The sequence below is a fragment of the Boleophthalmus pectinirostris genome, unplaced genomic scaffold (genome assembly GCF_026225935.1).
Source record: "Boleophthalmus pectinirostris isolate CB_2022bp ecotype Guang Dong unplaced genomic scaffold, ASM2622593v1 HiC_scaffold_7, whole genome shotgun sequence".
Taxonomy (NCBI): Eukaryota; Metazoa; Chordata; class Actinopteri; order Gobiiformes; family Gobiidae; genus Boleophthalmus; species Boleophthalmus pectinirostris.
Genome location: NW_026571473.1, coordinates 12048611 through 12065254, shown reverse-complemented (window position 1 = coordinate 12065254; position 16644 = coordinate 12048611). Strand labels below are relative to the sequence as shown.

Here is a 16644-nt window from a genome sequence, read left to right as displayed (position 1 = left end):
AAATATTACACGCATACGATTTCGTGACAAGTTATTACTGGATAAGCTCGTAGAAAAAAGGTACAGCTAAGTCCAGTATATCCTATGATAAAAAGTACAAACATTATCGTGTCCTTGTCCGAGCAGTCTTTCAATTGTGCCTTCTCTTTAAATTGCCACTTTGTCTTTATTACTTAGTGGGAGGACAGCTGTGTTACCTTATGCTATCCATTTCCTCATCTATAAAACATCTGCTTCCTCTTTCTACCTCCTAACTTTAATCCCTGTCATGTACAAGTATTAGTATTTAAAGCAACATCAGCCACCCACAACATTATAAATTATCTCTCCTTTTATGACACTGTATGGCTGATAGATAGATTTTGACCTGGCTTTGACCTATTATACTAGCTAGCTGTAGGCAGGTGAGTTTTTAATCTGTTTTCGTTTATGGTCTTGCTTGTAGGGTGGTAAAATCCCCGTGAGGTGGACAGCTCCGGAGGCCATCGCGTACAGGAAGTTTACCTCAGCTTCAGACGTGTGGAGCTACGGCATCGTCACGTGGGAAGTCATGTCCTATGGAGAGAGGCCCTACTGGGACATGAGTAACCAGGATGTAAGTCAGAAATGTTATTCAACTAAGCTCAGCTGGTTAACTGTTTACTGGTTGTTGTTTAATAGACTACTGCTTGATCACAATGGAAAGATATCTAATTTGGATATATCTGAAATGCATTCTAAAGTTACATACGTTTTAAACAAGTATTTGGAAGAAAAAAGCTGACAAATTATGCAAAATCATGCACCTTCTACTTGCTTGCACAATTTTCCCTCCGTTACTTTCCCTCGTTACCATGACCTTTCTTAATAAAAAATCTCATTACTCAAAAAGTAAGAGGTTTTTCAATCTAATCTTGTACCATATGGTAGAAAACTAGATTAAGCAAATATTCAAACCAGTTTGTTAAGGATATGTAAGTGAGAACCGGTAGTTATCACTGTTTGTATTTATTGCCCAAAAAGTGCTGCATATTTCATTCCCTCCGTTACTGACATGAGTTTTTAAATTTTTTGTCAACAACTTGAAAGAATATTGCAGGTTTAACTTTACCCTTTTGGAGTGTTAATTCTTTCCTACATTCTAATACTTACTTATTTCAATAGTCCCTCTAGTTTCTGAATAAGAATGTAAAAAATCTGCCCCTGTTTCCCTCCGTTACCGCTTGACCTGACCCTAAGGCTACGTTCAGACTGCAGGGCTTAACGCTCAATTCGGATTTTTTTGTGAAATCTGATGTTTTTGCGAGGTCGTTCACATTTCCAATTAAATGCGACTTGTATGTGACCTCCAGTGTGAACAGTAAATGGCCCAAAAGTGTCCCGCATGCACACTGGAGGACACGACGATGTCAACCACAGCGAGCGTGCTCTGTGTTTACGGAAGTTGTCCAAACATGGACGCGAGCATTGAGCACCTGGTGATTTTAAAGTTCCTCTCCTACCGGAGCCAGAACATGTACAACTTAATTGTTTTAAGGAGGAGATTGAGAAGGTGAAGGATGAGTTTTTTTGGCCGTGGCGTTTTGTGGGACAGTAACAGCGACGTCCGTTGAAAGGAACGTGTGGATGTGGAGACGTGGCCAAGAGTGGTGAGTGGTGATGCGCTTCAGTGACACGGAGTTCATTAACAATTTTCGCCTACTCCAGCGCAGAATAGTGACGTTTGTGGCTTGTTGATAACGTGTGGGTCGGATGAATGCGCTTTGGCCGTTCAGATTGAAGTCGCATGTCAAAAGATCAGATATGTATCGGTTTCAGGACCACATATCCAAGTGGACTGGGTCACATTTGAAAAAATCGGAACTGTATTGTTCAGACATTAAAAGATCAGATACAGGTCGCATAGAGGCCAAAAAAATTGATTTGGGTCACTTCAGGCTGCAGTCTGAACGCAGCCTAATACATCATCTCCTACCTATTGTTTGATATAAATGGACAAGTAAACATATAGAAAGGATGCTGAAATATTACTGAGTTTCAAATGATAAATATGACCAGTAATATTTAATAATAATATAAGATGAGCTAAAATTAATATTGTTAAAATGCATTTTTTCATTTACTATAGTGAGTTCCCAGGTCTAGTCACAGGTTCAACATGTGTTAACCCTGTAGATATTTCTTATGAAAGTACAAATACTAATCAGTAGGAAGAACTGGCTGTTGCCCTGCATCTGGGATTATCACATTGTAGAATCAAAAAAACACCTATAAGCTTTTAAAATAATCCAAAAATACTATGTATTTTTACAGGTTTAGACCCCATAGAGGCAAAGAGATGTATTACTTAGTAGCAGACATATTCCCTAAAAACTGCTCTTTCTCATTTTGGCCATTTTAAATTTCAATTTAGTTACTATTAATCTTACAATCCACCAACAACCAACAGTTCCAGTTGTGAACATTTAAATTTGGAATCCAAGTTTTGGTTGGTTTGGTTCCAAACTGCAGTGAAGAGATTTTTACTCAAGTAGCAGCATCTCAATTTGAGACATTTGCCCACCAACCAAAATCTTTGACTCGCACTACTAGTAATGCCACCCATTACATATGCTATTTGGTTGATGTTAGGAAATGTATATATTTTAATAAGTCAAATAAATCATATACGTATGTCTCTTCTTTAATTTGTGTTTAACCTGCAAGTCAATTGCATTAGTTGTTTGAGTAGACCTCTGTTAGAGCAGTAGTGGCTCAGTTGGCAGAGATTTCAACTTGAGATCCAAATGTTGCATCTCGTTTGATCTGTCATTGTGTCTTTTGGCAAAACACATTAAGCATCTTGTCTCCAGTGTTTGTCTGCATGCACTGGTGAAAAAACGTGTGTGAATGGGTGCATTTCTTGATGTAAAGTGCTATAAGTATCCAAAAGAGGTGTTAAAAAGCAGAATAAATTAGGATAATATAGGCTACTATTTTATCACGTATTAGTAACAAGTAATGCATTTCCGTACATTTTTACTATCTTTGAAATATCAACAGTTCTGGTGCAAACTTATGCCAACAATTATAAGATGCTCCTGGAATGACTCCAACATGGCGAACTCGGATTGTCCCAAATGTCTCGAGATGGAGTGTTTTCCTCTTGTATTCTCTGACAACAGTAAAAGATTGTGCACATTTATCCCACCCTGGTCCCTGGAGGCTCTGTGTGATGTCAGCCTGTGCGTGGAGGGGCTACGCTTGTTTGCTTCCCTTCCTGGCTGTCGCAGTGGGGGGTCCGCATGTCTAGGAACGCGCACACAAAACGAGACCATCAATTTCACTGCAGAAATGTTTGTTCACTCACAAATCAGCCCAAGAGGAAATGTACTGTTTTCCGCCGCTTTTTTCTTTGAGGAATGTTTGTCTTTGAGGACAACTGAATTCCAATTACTTCCTGAGGTCAAAAGGTCACAAAGGCAAAATGTTATGTTCTATACAAATCAATAGGCAGTACAGTGATGTGACCTTATTGATAAAATAATACATTACTTAAAGGGCCATGTCAACTGACCATGTTATAACAGTGTTTCCTCATCATTCGGTAAGTTAGAGTCATGTTTTGATTGATTCATGCACATAAATGGTCATGGTCATATTTTTTATATAGCTTTCTTCCACCTTCAAGGCACTTTACAACTAGGAACCACTCAGCCATTCACACACACATTCATACACCAGTGTATGCAGACACTGGGGGCAAGGTGCATCAGATCACTCTATTAATGATGGTTAGATTGAGAGCGGGATTCGAACCGCCAGTCTTTAGATCAGTAGACAAAATACTCCGTCTTGTTTTGTTGCCTCCATGTTTGAGTAATCTTACATTTGAGGCTTGAGTGCTCATAAAATGTGTGTTTTTCACCTTCTCCCAATCTCCACCCACTGTTCTGTTACTTGACATTGTTCAAACAATTCAAACTCAGTGTCAGACATGTAGGGTTCAAAATCTGCTACCTGCTACCATGAAATGTAACTATGTAGAAAGGGGGCTCTCAGCTCTGCAGTTTGCAATAAGCCAGTGGACCTGTTTTTAGTATCAGTACTGAACTGCGGTGTATTCCCTAACTACAGAGCTACAGCCGCCCCAGTGTTGACCTGTGTCTGGAACTTTGATGACAATACTTTGTCTTCCACTGTGGAGAGAAAAGAGGTCTACATGAAAAAATAGGTCCTTCAATGGGATTTTGGACATTTTTTTATTTTAGTGTTTTATTCTCAGACAAATGTGATGCTCAGATTACATTTGGATTTGGCACTAAACCCACTTCAAAGCAGCCAGCCCGTAAATCCCACTCTCTTCAGTCTCAAAATATATCTATCGGCTTTCACACAGAGGACTCAGGGAATTTTTACAAGCTTAAGTTTGAACTTAAAAATGAATTTGGCTCCGAGGATGATCCACCAAAACCTTTCTGACAGCAGCAGCACTACTTCTCCATTTTCCATTGTGTCAGGTGTTACATACTGCCTTTGTGTCCTTGGGCAAGACACTTAACCGATCTCAACTCCAGGGTATTAGTTGATGTCCATGGAGTTAGAAAAGTATTATTTTTCTCTCCCTCTGTAAAAAATATCCACAAAAAACACTCAAATCAGTCTTATTCACTCTGAGTTTTACTGCTTCAGTGCAGTATAGATAAAATACACGGCATGTATTTTTTTATTTCCAGAAAAAAATAATACTGTCTCCACCTGTCAGCGTTCACTATGGTGCGATAACATGAGTGTTTGTTTGGGAGACATTCAGGGCATGACCCTCCTGGAGGGGAGCCCAGGGCTCACTCAGCACCTGCAGCTCAGAGACTGTGTCAGAGCTCAGACTGTACACTTCCTGCTGCACTGCAGTCCAAAGAGAGATGGGAGAATGGACAACTTTTCAACTTTATCTGACTCTCTCCCCAATCCCAGAAAACCCCAAATATACAGATAGATGCTGCAACTCGTATATGGTTTTCTTATCATATATAGAACAATTGTAGAACTTTTCAATAACTTTTGTTCTGCTGTGTAGAGTATAGTTTATGGTGGCACTTGTTTTATTGCTGTCTGGATTTAGTGTACTTTGACTTGAAGAAAAGTTTCTTTTTAGTTGTGGTTGAGTGCTGAATTTGCCCTGTTTATAGCCATTTTAGTCTTTGAGTCTTGGTTTATATGTTAAAAGCCCTTTACCCCATTTTGAACCATGAGTGAAGAACATGTGTCAGAATTAACTCTTTGCCAGGTCATCACTGTAAATGAGAATTGATTCGACCTACATCAATAGATAGATAGATAGATTGATCATACCGACCTCTCTGGGGATAGTCACATGTAGTTGTTTCCACTTGGTTCTTCACCAATGAATGTTTTTACACACAGGCTCCTTACTCAAGCTAGTGCCCTGACTTGGTTTATTTCCTGTGTTGACCCAATTTGGTCCCTAGTCAATAATGTTCTTTGCACTAAAAGCTTAAAGGTGCACTATGTAACTTTTTGGTTAGGGGTCTGTTATCTGCTTGTTTCTATGGAGATGCAGGGGGTCCTCCACCTGCTTGTTTCTAGTCACTGCTCTGCCTGAAATGTTCCATAGTATGACATTAAACAGCTCTACCTTAAAATGATTAAATTACAGGTGGTTTTATATCTCAAAAACACCTAGGCATTCTGACTTGGTCTGGTTTGGTCTCCATGATGATGGACAAAGACAAATTCCAGACAAAGCAATAAAAATAAAATAAAAATAAATACAATAATAAGGAATAAAATCAAACTAAAACCAGCTAAAGGAAGGCCAACCTATGTATATATATATTTTTTTAAAGAAGTGATTTAAAAGATGATATAGTAACAATACAATAACAATAACAGACAACAACATCTCTATGGAGAAAAGCATTTGATGGACCCTCCTCCAGAAAAGTTACATAATGCACCTTTAATGGTTTCCCAAGCACAGACAACTAGTGACCCATCATTATTCTAGCCACAATTCCTCAACATTACGGTATGTATTGACCAATCAAAACTTCACCACACTCCTCCCTCTATCTCCAACCCTTCCTTTAGCCCCTGCTCTAGTTTTCCGGGCCCTGGGAGCAGCCTATGCAACAGTAACGGCACAGAACCTGTGTAATGACGCTGGCACTTTTATAATGGCACCATGTGTGTATAATAATGATGGGGAACAGTGCATGCTTCTACTGCCAAGGCTAACGAGAGTCTGCTGGGGCATTAACTATGTATGAAGCCCGCACCCTCTCAAGTTTAAACTATAACCACACATGAACAGACACGCAAAATATGAAAAAATGAGGGATGAGTAAAAAAAAAATCACCTTTGCAAATTTCAAAGAACGTGTACGCGGAAATTGTCTATGGAGACGCCACAGGTGCAGAATTTCGATATGAATTAAACATGAAAAAAAGCTGTGATGTTTCGCTGCTCGTGCTGGCGTTTTGATTGACAGGTGTGCTTTGAGAGAATTTATGCCGAACCAAAGCTTTAGCAGTGTGCCGGGGTCAACTACAGTTCAGCTAATCCCCAGCGCTACTATTATACATTATATTTCACGCAGTACAGGTATAAACTAGCAATTTGCAAAGTTAAAAGTGGTATTTTAAAGGTGCAATGTGTAACTTTTCTGGTGGAGGGTCAGTCAAACGCTTTTCTCCGTGGAGATGTCATTGGTTTGTCTGGAGTGTTTCACAGTTTGGTATTAACGCCTTCTATCTTCATGGAGATCAACCTAGACGAAGTTACAGGTCAGATCTGTGGAGAGGCAACCCCGTTCATGGTCAGAATGCCTGTTTTTTGGGTATTTTTGAGGTATAAAACCACCTGTAATTAAATCAATGTAAGGTAGAGCTGTTTAAAGTCACACTGTGGAACTTTCCAGGCAGAGCAGTGACTTATCCATAGAAACAAGCAGGTGGAGGACCCCCCCAACCAAAAAGTTACACAGCGCACCTTTAAAGCAATGTTGTGCAGGTAATCCTAATGCATGTCTGATAACCTTTACAGACAGGGAGAAAAAGTGGAAAAAGTGAAATAAGTAGGTCAACAGGCAGAGAAGAGACATCCAAAAGGGAGCAGGCAGTCAGCCAAATGTCAGAGGAGTCAAGAGCCAAGACAAGTCCGAGATAATTAGACAAAACAGAGCAGGGAGTGAACGGCGTTGTAGTAGACTGTCACTACATGCGAGCCAGGAAAACAGATTTGAATAGGACTTATAAAATGTAGAAAATGTGAAACTTAGATGGAGATTCAGATCTTCCAAATTGCATAAACAGATTTGGAGAACTCTGGTCTTACTTGGAGCGCTGCTGTGTGTATACATACAGCACACTTCACACTAGGAGAGGCATTCAACTGCACAAGGCAAGAAACAGCTCTGCAAATATTAGATGTTTAAATGTGTATTCACTGGGGTTATAACGATATCCAAGTCGCACAGTACGATATTGTCACGGTATGAACCTCACGGGACGATATTTATTGCGATATCGTGGGAAAACTCACAGTATGATGGGGAAGCTCACGATTAGAGATGTAACAATATCCAAATCTCTCGGTACGATATGTTCACAATATACATCTCATGGTATGATATTTATTGTGATATTTTGTGGAGGCGAACAAAACTGAATATGCTGCTTTTTCCTCTTAAAATGTCTTAATCCAAAAAACTATGATTTGAAAGTGCTTCGAACTGTTATTTCTTCATGTAGTCTACACAGTAATGGAGCAAAGGGTCATGGTCTATGTAGTTCCCTTTGTCTTTTTGTAGGTGCTCCATAACTCTTCATTTAAGCAAAGAAACTTGTAATTCAATATATTGTGATGATCCACGATATTATTGTGAGACTTTTGATGATACGATATTACGATATTTTGGTTATTGTTACATCCCTAGTATTCACTCTTTTTAGATCAGCAATGACACAAATTATGGCCCTCTGAGTTTTTGAACTTTCGGCTCTACAATCTCAATTTAACTAAAAGTAAAATGTACATGTTAACTTGAAAACTACTGCTTCATGACACACACACAACACAAAATGGAACCTTTTAATTGTGCTGTGGAGAGTAAATTGTTTATATATGAGCTACACATTTCCTGCGCTGTCACTTAAGCGATTTGGTTGTACATGTCAGCTGTTTTGAATTATACTGTAGCTACAAAGTTTTAATGGTAACGCTAAATTACAAGACAACCCTGAACGTCTCCCAGCTACACGGCTGATCGGCTCTTTGGAGAAACAAAACAAAAATCAGATCAAGAGTGTACCAGGAGTTACATGCGCATGTGACTGTAGTGAGTATGACAGAGTGTGAGGGTTAGGGGTGAGAGAGGGGGAAGAGACAGAGAGAAAGAGAGAAAGAGGAGGACAGGAGCAGGTGTGCAGGTCAGGATGGAGAACATTAGAGACACTCGTGGGACAACACCTGAGAGAGGACACCGGATAAGGACAGGAAAAGACTCAATACTTCTGGGACCGTGAAATTAGGTTAAGCATCACCAGTCTAATGCTAATGGTGCTTTATCTGCTGGTTGTTTTGTTATTTCCAGTTTGATGGTTTTGCAATTTGACATTCTCAACAAAAATTTGACAACAAAGAATAGTTTATTGTGGGAAGCCAGTGCCAAAAAAACAGCGCACACACAACACCACCACTAAAAATGTTCTACAAACTACAGAAAAGTGTCAAAATTTAAACAATTGTATTCCGTGATGATATTGAACTCATTTAGCCTGATTCATAAGCCAGTGTTACTTGCAGCCTTAGATTTTGTTTGCTCAACGGTAGGCGGGCACTTTTTTAATTTAACCAATTGCTGCTGTTTGGTCGTGACGTATGTAATGCGCCAAATCCCGTAGGAAGAAGGGCAGTAACGTCTTTCCCTGTGATGAAATTCAGTAAACATTCTCTTTATTCCGGCTTTAAAGCCTCAATCTCGGGAATTGTTGACAACACTGAATATATCACTCTTTGCTGATTGGCTGGTGCCCGAACTTGCACTTCTAGGGTTTTTGTGAACCATCTTGTATATTCTGGTTCCTGACCTAGTCGCTGGACATAAATGAAATTGAGCGGAGGCACGTGCCAGCCAGGCTAGAACCCATTGGCCATTGAAGAAAATATTTTGAATGAGCTAACATAAACTATTGCATTAAGCACGCAGCCCCAATATTTAATTTGACGTCACGGATTTCAAAGTAACAGCGCTGCCAGTGATAAACTTTGGTCCCAGTGAGCACCGTTTCTTGAATGTTCCTATGCAAGAAAGTGGGAAAATTCAGTCAGATTTGATATATAGATTTTTTTGCCCAGCCCTACTGTAGCGCCCCATAAATAGAGAGATTTGGTCCGATTTGGAAGTTCTACTAACCCATTTCAATTAAAACAAATTTTGAAGGTCTCGCTGTCCCCAAGTATGTGCTCATGAAGAGTCGAAAGTCCATTAGGAGACTCACTGATTCCTGCTTTAATATGCACTTGTAGAATTAATACATTTTTGTCTTTTTCCTACTACAAGACAAAAAGGCATTCAAGTCATCATAGGTCCAACATGCCAGGATTGTATTGCAATAAAAATACTCTACTTCGGCATTCAAGGTTGTGTCTCCCCATCTGATAAACTCCAGCTAAAGTGTGAGAATCTTGCAGACAGTTTTGATTGAACCTGATATACCTGCACAGACATAATGAAATCAGAAGCCCCGGTGAGTGGATCAGTGTAAGACTAGCTGGCTCTCACATCAGACACTGCACCGGTGTTACACAGCAAAGCAGAATATCACCGCTGGATACTGCACACTGTGTCCAGCCCCTCTCCTCACTTGGAAACTCTATCCTCTTATTAACTAACACCACTCTCTCTTTCTGTGGTTTTAAATAAAGCTGATTGAGGCAAGTTTCACAGTACAAAATACACCTGTCTTGTTTCAGAATCAAAGGCGGTTTTATAAAGAGGAGAGGAGGAGGGTACGTTTGAAATGAGCAAGTTATTGAAGGAAAATTTCTAAACTTTTTTGTAAACAGATGGACTCCGCATCGGATTTGTCTCATCTTTCATCTATTTTGGGCGGCACAAACCAAAGACAGAATGGGGGTTGTATGCGGTCATAGTAATATAATTTCCTCCTATTGTGGTGTAACTTGATTATATAGTGATTTATTTCAGTATTTTTGCCCTGATACATTATTAGAGGGTGTTTATTGGTTTAACTTTTACACAATGGCAACCTACTCTTGCTATATGTACAGTTGGTAGGTCACCTCAGTTCACTTTTAAAGGTGCACTGTTTAAAGGTCTTATAAAATTACTTAAAATTGTGAGCTTTAAGCCATGTTATAATGCTGTTACCTCATGAAACACATACCTGAAGTTGTGTTTTGTTTAATTCACATGTCTGAGTCATCATTTATTTTTAATCTGTCTACATCTCCAAAGCTTAAAATGTTCTGTTCCGCCTTACGATGTCATAAAATGGCAGTTTTCAAGTTAAGTTACATTTTACCTTTTGTTCAATAGAGATTGGCAATTCCAGAACCAAAATTATCCAAACTGGAGTTTAAAAACACAGTGAAGCACAGAGAACTTTCAGTTTGAGAGAAGAACTGAGCCTACATGTGTGAAAGAAGCAAAACATGACTCCAGGTATGTTTTGATGAAGAAGCAACATTATAACAGATCAGAAAATAACGTAATATGGGCCCTTTAATTTTTCTGCCACCGGCTTGCCTCCATGGATATATTATTTCTTTGCTTGGAATATTCCAGTATTTTTTTTAATAACTTGCGAATGCTGCAGATGCACAATATAAACCCAAACTATTTCTGCTTTTATTTGGAATATGCTCCCCAAAACCCAAATCCATTTTTTTTTTGCTTGGTTTTATTTTATCTTGTAATAACTGTAACTTAATGGTGATATGGCTTCACTTTGCCTGCAGTGAATGAGTCAGCTTGCTTCTACAACAGTGTGTCAATGACATTTTCACTTCATTGTGTTTAAATACTGTAACTGTCTCTTTGAAAGCGCCGTCAGGGATAGAAGGCACTTTGCTTATGTAATGGATGGTTAGATTCACTAATTAGTCGCACTGATCCATTATAATGTGTTTTGTGGTTGGGCTCACTCCTTTCAAATACTAAATGAAACAACATTGCGGCATAGACTGAAGAGAATATTATACTGTGTAAGTTTCTTCAGACTTTAAGAGGTAAATTAAGTAATATAGTTGGTCTGAAAGTTCATACTTCATTGTTACAGGTTAAATCCACAAAGTCTCAAACATACAGCTGCATTAAACCGAGATGCACTGAATCACTGTATAGCCATATCTTCAATATAGTTAGGATTTTTGCAAACACATTCATCCTTGTTTTCCCAATTTGGCTATTTTTTAGGTTTAAAATTTTACTTCCATTGGAAATTGTGACCTCACACTAGGGGATTCCATAACTACAGTACCAAGCAAAACTCCTCTAATGTACACAGAAATTATTATCTGACAATCTAAAATCATGTTTAAATTATCAGAAAAAATTAGTTATTATCTGAAATTGTGCAAACCTTTGGGACAGAATACATTTTCAACATACTGCATTGTTAATCTTTTCTTTGCAAATTACTTCTTGATTTGTGTAAAACTATAATTTATATTTACAATAGTTCCAATCCCACCAAATTAAGTCAAATTTAGAGAATCACAAAAATCATATGCACTTGAATCATCACAGGGTCAAGATCATGACTTCATTTTTTTTTAATGCAGTATCGCCCAACACTACTAGAGTTTGTGTTTTTAGCCTATATTCGGCATAGTTGTTTTACCAGTGTACTTCAGTATGTTATGTAAAAGCGATTTCAACCATGTGATTGCAATGATTCTATATGATGTGTTTGAGTGATATCAGAACATTGCAGAATCTGTTTTTGAGCTGGAGGGCAGGTCAGAATGATGTGGTAGGATTTGCTGTTACACAGATATCTCTGTAATTACTAGGCTTATCCACTTGAAACAAAAACAAAGTTCACTATTTTTTCTCTTGGCATGAATAAACATAAGAAATATTTTTGTACAGTCACAAGCTTCAGAAGTGGTGCTATTGAGTAAAACCAAAATTGTGATTGTTGTCAGATGAAAAGAAAAAAGTTTGTGGAGGCAATCCTTGACAGTTAATGATAAGGTTCACTTTTGTGGATCAAGTTTGGATTTTTGGAGTTGTACAGGCCGCTACCCGTCATCTGAAATTCTGACATTCAAGAACATGAATGCAATCCTGTTTTCATTTTATTCAACATATTAACTTTTTTCACTTTTATTCATAAATTATTGATAAATCAGTATTATTCCTCAAAAAATGCCCCGGTTCTTGCTTGTTTTTGCTCAGACCAGTGTTTTCGTTTGTTTCTCCTCTCCTCACCCTGCTCTGCCCCCTCGCTGTTTCCCAGGTGATAAATGCCATAGAGCAAGACTTCCGGCTGCCCGCGCCCATGGACTGCCCCGTGGTGCTGCACCAGCTGATGCTCGACTGCTGGCAGAAGGACAGGAACGCTCGGCCAAAGTTCCCCGATATCGTCAGCATGTTGGACAAGATGATCCGCAACCCCGCCTCTCTCAAAACAGGCATCAACAACATCCCCCCAGGGTAAGACATATTACTGTACTGTATGTAAATGCGTTATTTATTATTCCCCGTTTGCAGAGAATGGTAGAAACACATTTTAATTTACATCTCATTGAATATTGTCATTATGAAATACTACAATTTGTGACTATACCGATTGTTTTACCTGCATTTTGGTCTCAAAAACATTGTGTTTATAACTGTGGGTGAAATGTTATATTATTACGTACTATATTATTTCAATATAATTCAATAAGGTATTATGATAGAGGATGACATCTATGAATATTGTCATTATAAAATACAATACAACTTGTAGCTATACTTCTACCACTATATATACAGACTTCAAAATTTTACCTGTATTTTTTCATCTCAATAACTTGTGTGTTGCATTTTATATTTAAATATATTTATTAGTACATATTTACATAGTATAATATTACTTCAATGCTAAAAGAGATAATTTAAAGGTGTACTATGTAACTTTTCCGGTGGAGCGTCCAACTGGTTTTCTACAGTTATTACAATGCCACCTGACCAAGTTATAGGTCATATCTGCCTGGTGACACCACTTATTTTGAGCAAGAAAAAGATATGTAATTGAATAAAGGCATGGTAGATAATGTGGCATGATAGATTACTTTTAATGCCATACTGTGGAACTTTCCAGGCTAAACAATGACCTCTTTATGGACACAAGCAGACAACAGACCCTCCATCGGAAACGTTACATAGTACCTTTCAAATATAATATAAATAATAGTGGCTCCCACTTCGAATCCCCTTATTGGATCCCTTAATATAAATAATAATATTGTCACTTTTTCCACAGAATACATTGTACACTTGAGTAATTTTCAAATTTTACATTTCCTCCCACATTCATTTGAACATTTTAATATATTAACCTAGACTTCTATCCTTGCCTCTTGCCTCCAGCCCATGCATCCACCCCTTACTGGACCGTGGACCAGACCTGAGCCGGGTGAGCTCTGTGGAGGACTGGCTGGCGGCGCTGAAGATGACCCAGTATCGAGACTCTTTCCTGGGCTCAGGCTTCACCTCCCTGCCGCTTGTTACTCAGATCACGGCAGAGTAAGTCTCCTCCGCTTTAGTGTGTCTGCCCCCCTCGCCCGTTCATGCCATTACCTGCCAACTTGGCGTCTTGTTAGCTTGGCAGAGCGGTGGACAGCTGCTATCTGACTGCTGCGCCATTTGTGCGCGGTGTCTGTGCTCCCGAGTCCTCACTGTGAGAACTTCCAGATTTTTGAGCTCTCAGGGAAAATTAGGCACTGAAAATGGAACACGGCTTGGAAAATAAATTCAAAATGTTATCGGAATATTTAAGACAGTTTGACCATCGTTTACCCCAAGCTGAAAGGTGCACTGTGTAACTTTTCGATTAAACAGCTCTATCTTAGATTTAATCATTTACAGGTGGTTTTATAGCTCAAAATACTTAAAAAAAAACAGACATTCTGACTGTGAGCAACTGTGACTTGCCTCTCCACAGATCTGACCTCTAACTTGGTCTGGTTTGGTTTCTGTGAATATAGAAAAGTTTAATATAATACTGTGAAACATTCCAGACAAAGGAATGACATCTCCATGGAGAAAAGCATTTGATTGACCCTCCACCAGAAAAGTTACACAATGCACCTTTAAGTAGAATTGCCAAATAGGGTTTTTTCCCTTTCTTAGACCAGCTAAAGTTGTGGACTGTTTTTATATAGGGCCATTCTTGTGTTATGATAATATTTTAACTAGAATATTGACTTGAAATAGTTTTTTTTATATAAGGAAAGCTACAAATCCATTACCATTTACATAATTCATACATAGTTGGATGAAGTGTTTTGCAAAAAGACACAATGTCAGTATGGATTGTTCGGACTTGATTTTGGACCCGTAATCCCTCTGACACCCCAATTTCCAACATTCAGTGGAAAACAGGCAGTGGTGTGACTATGTAGAAACATTTTAGGAAAAATATGTAGATATGTTAAACAGTCCTTTCAATCCCTTTTACTTTGCATGTTTTTTTATGGCATTGCACTGTACATTAAGTCCCACACCCACACCCATTTCACAGAGCTTTACTTGGTCCACCTGAGAGCCATTACTGATCCCCTGGACTTGTGGTCAGCCCACTCTTCCTGCTCATTTCCATAGGTCAGATAAAGAGTATATGTTGGCCCAATGGGATTAATTAAAAGCTCTTTAACTTGAGCCGTGGTGAATAGACCAGACAGTCACATGAAAGCCATGACCCAGCTAACTTTATATAAGGGAACTTTACTGCATAATGTCTGTGTAGGTTTAAAACACACTATAAACTATGCTCTGGACAATAAAATCAGAAAGCAGAGTCTTTTTTGTCAGAGAACTTCCATCTGAAATGTACTCAGTAGTGCTTAGATGAAATTATACTGCGCTGGGTTGAAAATAAGCCGTTTATCATAAATGCATTTGGAACAGTGGGTACATTTTCATAATAGGTTTCAAAACATTCAGTCAGGTGGGCATTATAACTGTAACTATACCATGAAAAATAGTATTATCAAACTGACAGGAAAATGACTGTTACTTTTTAAATGGCAGTTGTTTGCAATGTGGTTATTATCTCCAGGTTCAGGGATACGGTAAATCCGATAATAGTGGCACATTCATAAACACGGTTAATGTGTATTGTCAGATACATCAAGGCCTTGTTCTTCAGACCCAGACTGTAGCCCACTATATGTTATTTAGTGGAAGGTTTTAACCGTATCTAAGAGAGATCACCATTGCCATAAATTATACATGTTTTTAAAGCAGACCTATTGTGCTAAATTGACTTTTTAGAGCTTTTAACCATGCTATAGTTGTTTCCCCTCACCATCTAACCTCTCTAAGTTGTATTTGGAGTGATTTGTGCACACTTGAGCGATCTTTATTATCTTATTTTCTCAGTTGCCATGTTGCTGATTAACTCCTGTTTTCACTGTCCCCGGTATACGCCCACTTCTCTGTGCTTACTGTGTTCTGGAATTTTATTTTTTATTATCGGAGTAGGATTTGGCAGTGCAGCGTGTTCATTTTGGTACAAATGACAAAAAAATCTGCTGCTCACTAGTGAGATCTGCAGCTATCTGTCAGTCGCACTGACTCTGTTGTGGTGATGTTTTTGGTGACTTCGGCTCTCATTGGGCACTAGTTTTCTAATACAGAAGTTAGTGGACTTATTATATTGCGATTTTAAACAATTTAAAACATAATGATCCACGGGTGTCATAGATTACAAATATACATCTGGCTAAAGCTGCTGAGCCTTTTTCAATGCCAAAATATCACAGAAATATTGCCTAGTTGGAGTACTGTAATACCCTAGTGCAACTGCTACTGATTTTAAATTGCACAAAAATTACAAGTTTAAACAATTAGATTTTATATGACATAATGAACATAAACAACAGAGCATTTTCTCCTTATTGTCTCTTTAGGGATCTGCAGAGGATTGGCGTGCTGCTTGCCGGACACCAGAAGAAAATCCTGACCAGTGTACAGTCCATGAGGCCGAACCAGGATGACCAATCTCCCACCGAGTCCGTCTGAGCACCCAAGGGAGACAAACTTTGACAAACTTTACACCCATAGAATTGAAATCTACAACCATTTCCAGAGTCTAATACAATCACTGTGGCCATTCATTGTACGGTCACGTCACCACAGCATCGTATATCTGTCAATTTGTTTTTAAAATGAATCTGAAGTCAAGCCTGCTGCTGTTCAAAACATGGAAGAAAATATGTTTCTGTTCGAAAATATGAAGACGCTTGAATCTAACTCTTGACTTCAACAATGAGCTCCGCAGTGCAGTTTACAAGACTCCAAAAAAATCAGCTTTTTTAAAGTCACTGTATATAAAGGACACAACCTGCTATGTGGATCCATGCAGGCCTAATCATAAGCACATCTTGTTGAGACTCCTTCATTGTGTTGGGGAAAATTGCGATGG

General features: G+C 38.7%; 1 protein-coding gene across 1 annotated transcript in view; it reads left to right on the top strand.

Annotated features, from left to right (window-relative positions):
- Positions 1–16399, top strand: part of LOC110172256 (ephrin type-B receptor 1-like) — a 151888-nt gene extending 135489 nt beyond the window's left edge. Inside the window, exons 17-20 of the mRNA XM_020938094.2 lie at positions 446–595; positions 12469–12665; positions 13587–13742; positions 16130–16399. Coding sequence (XP_020793753.1) covers positions 446–595; positions 12469–12665; positions 13587–13742; positions 16130–16241 — 615 coding nt within the window. The 3' untranslated portion in view covers positions 16242–16399. The remainder of the gene's footprint in view (positions 1–445; positions 596–12468; positions 12666–13586; positions 13743–16129) is intronic.
- Positions 16400–16644: the final 245 nt, after the last annotated feature.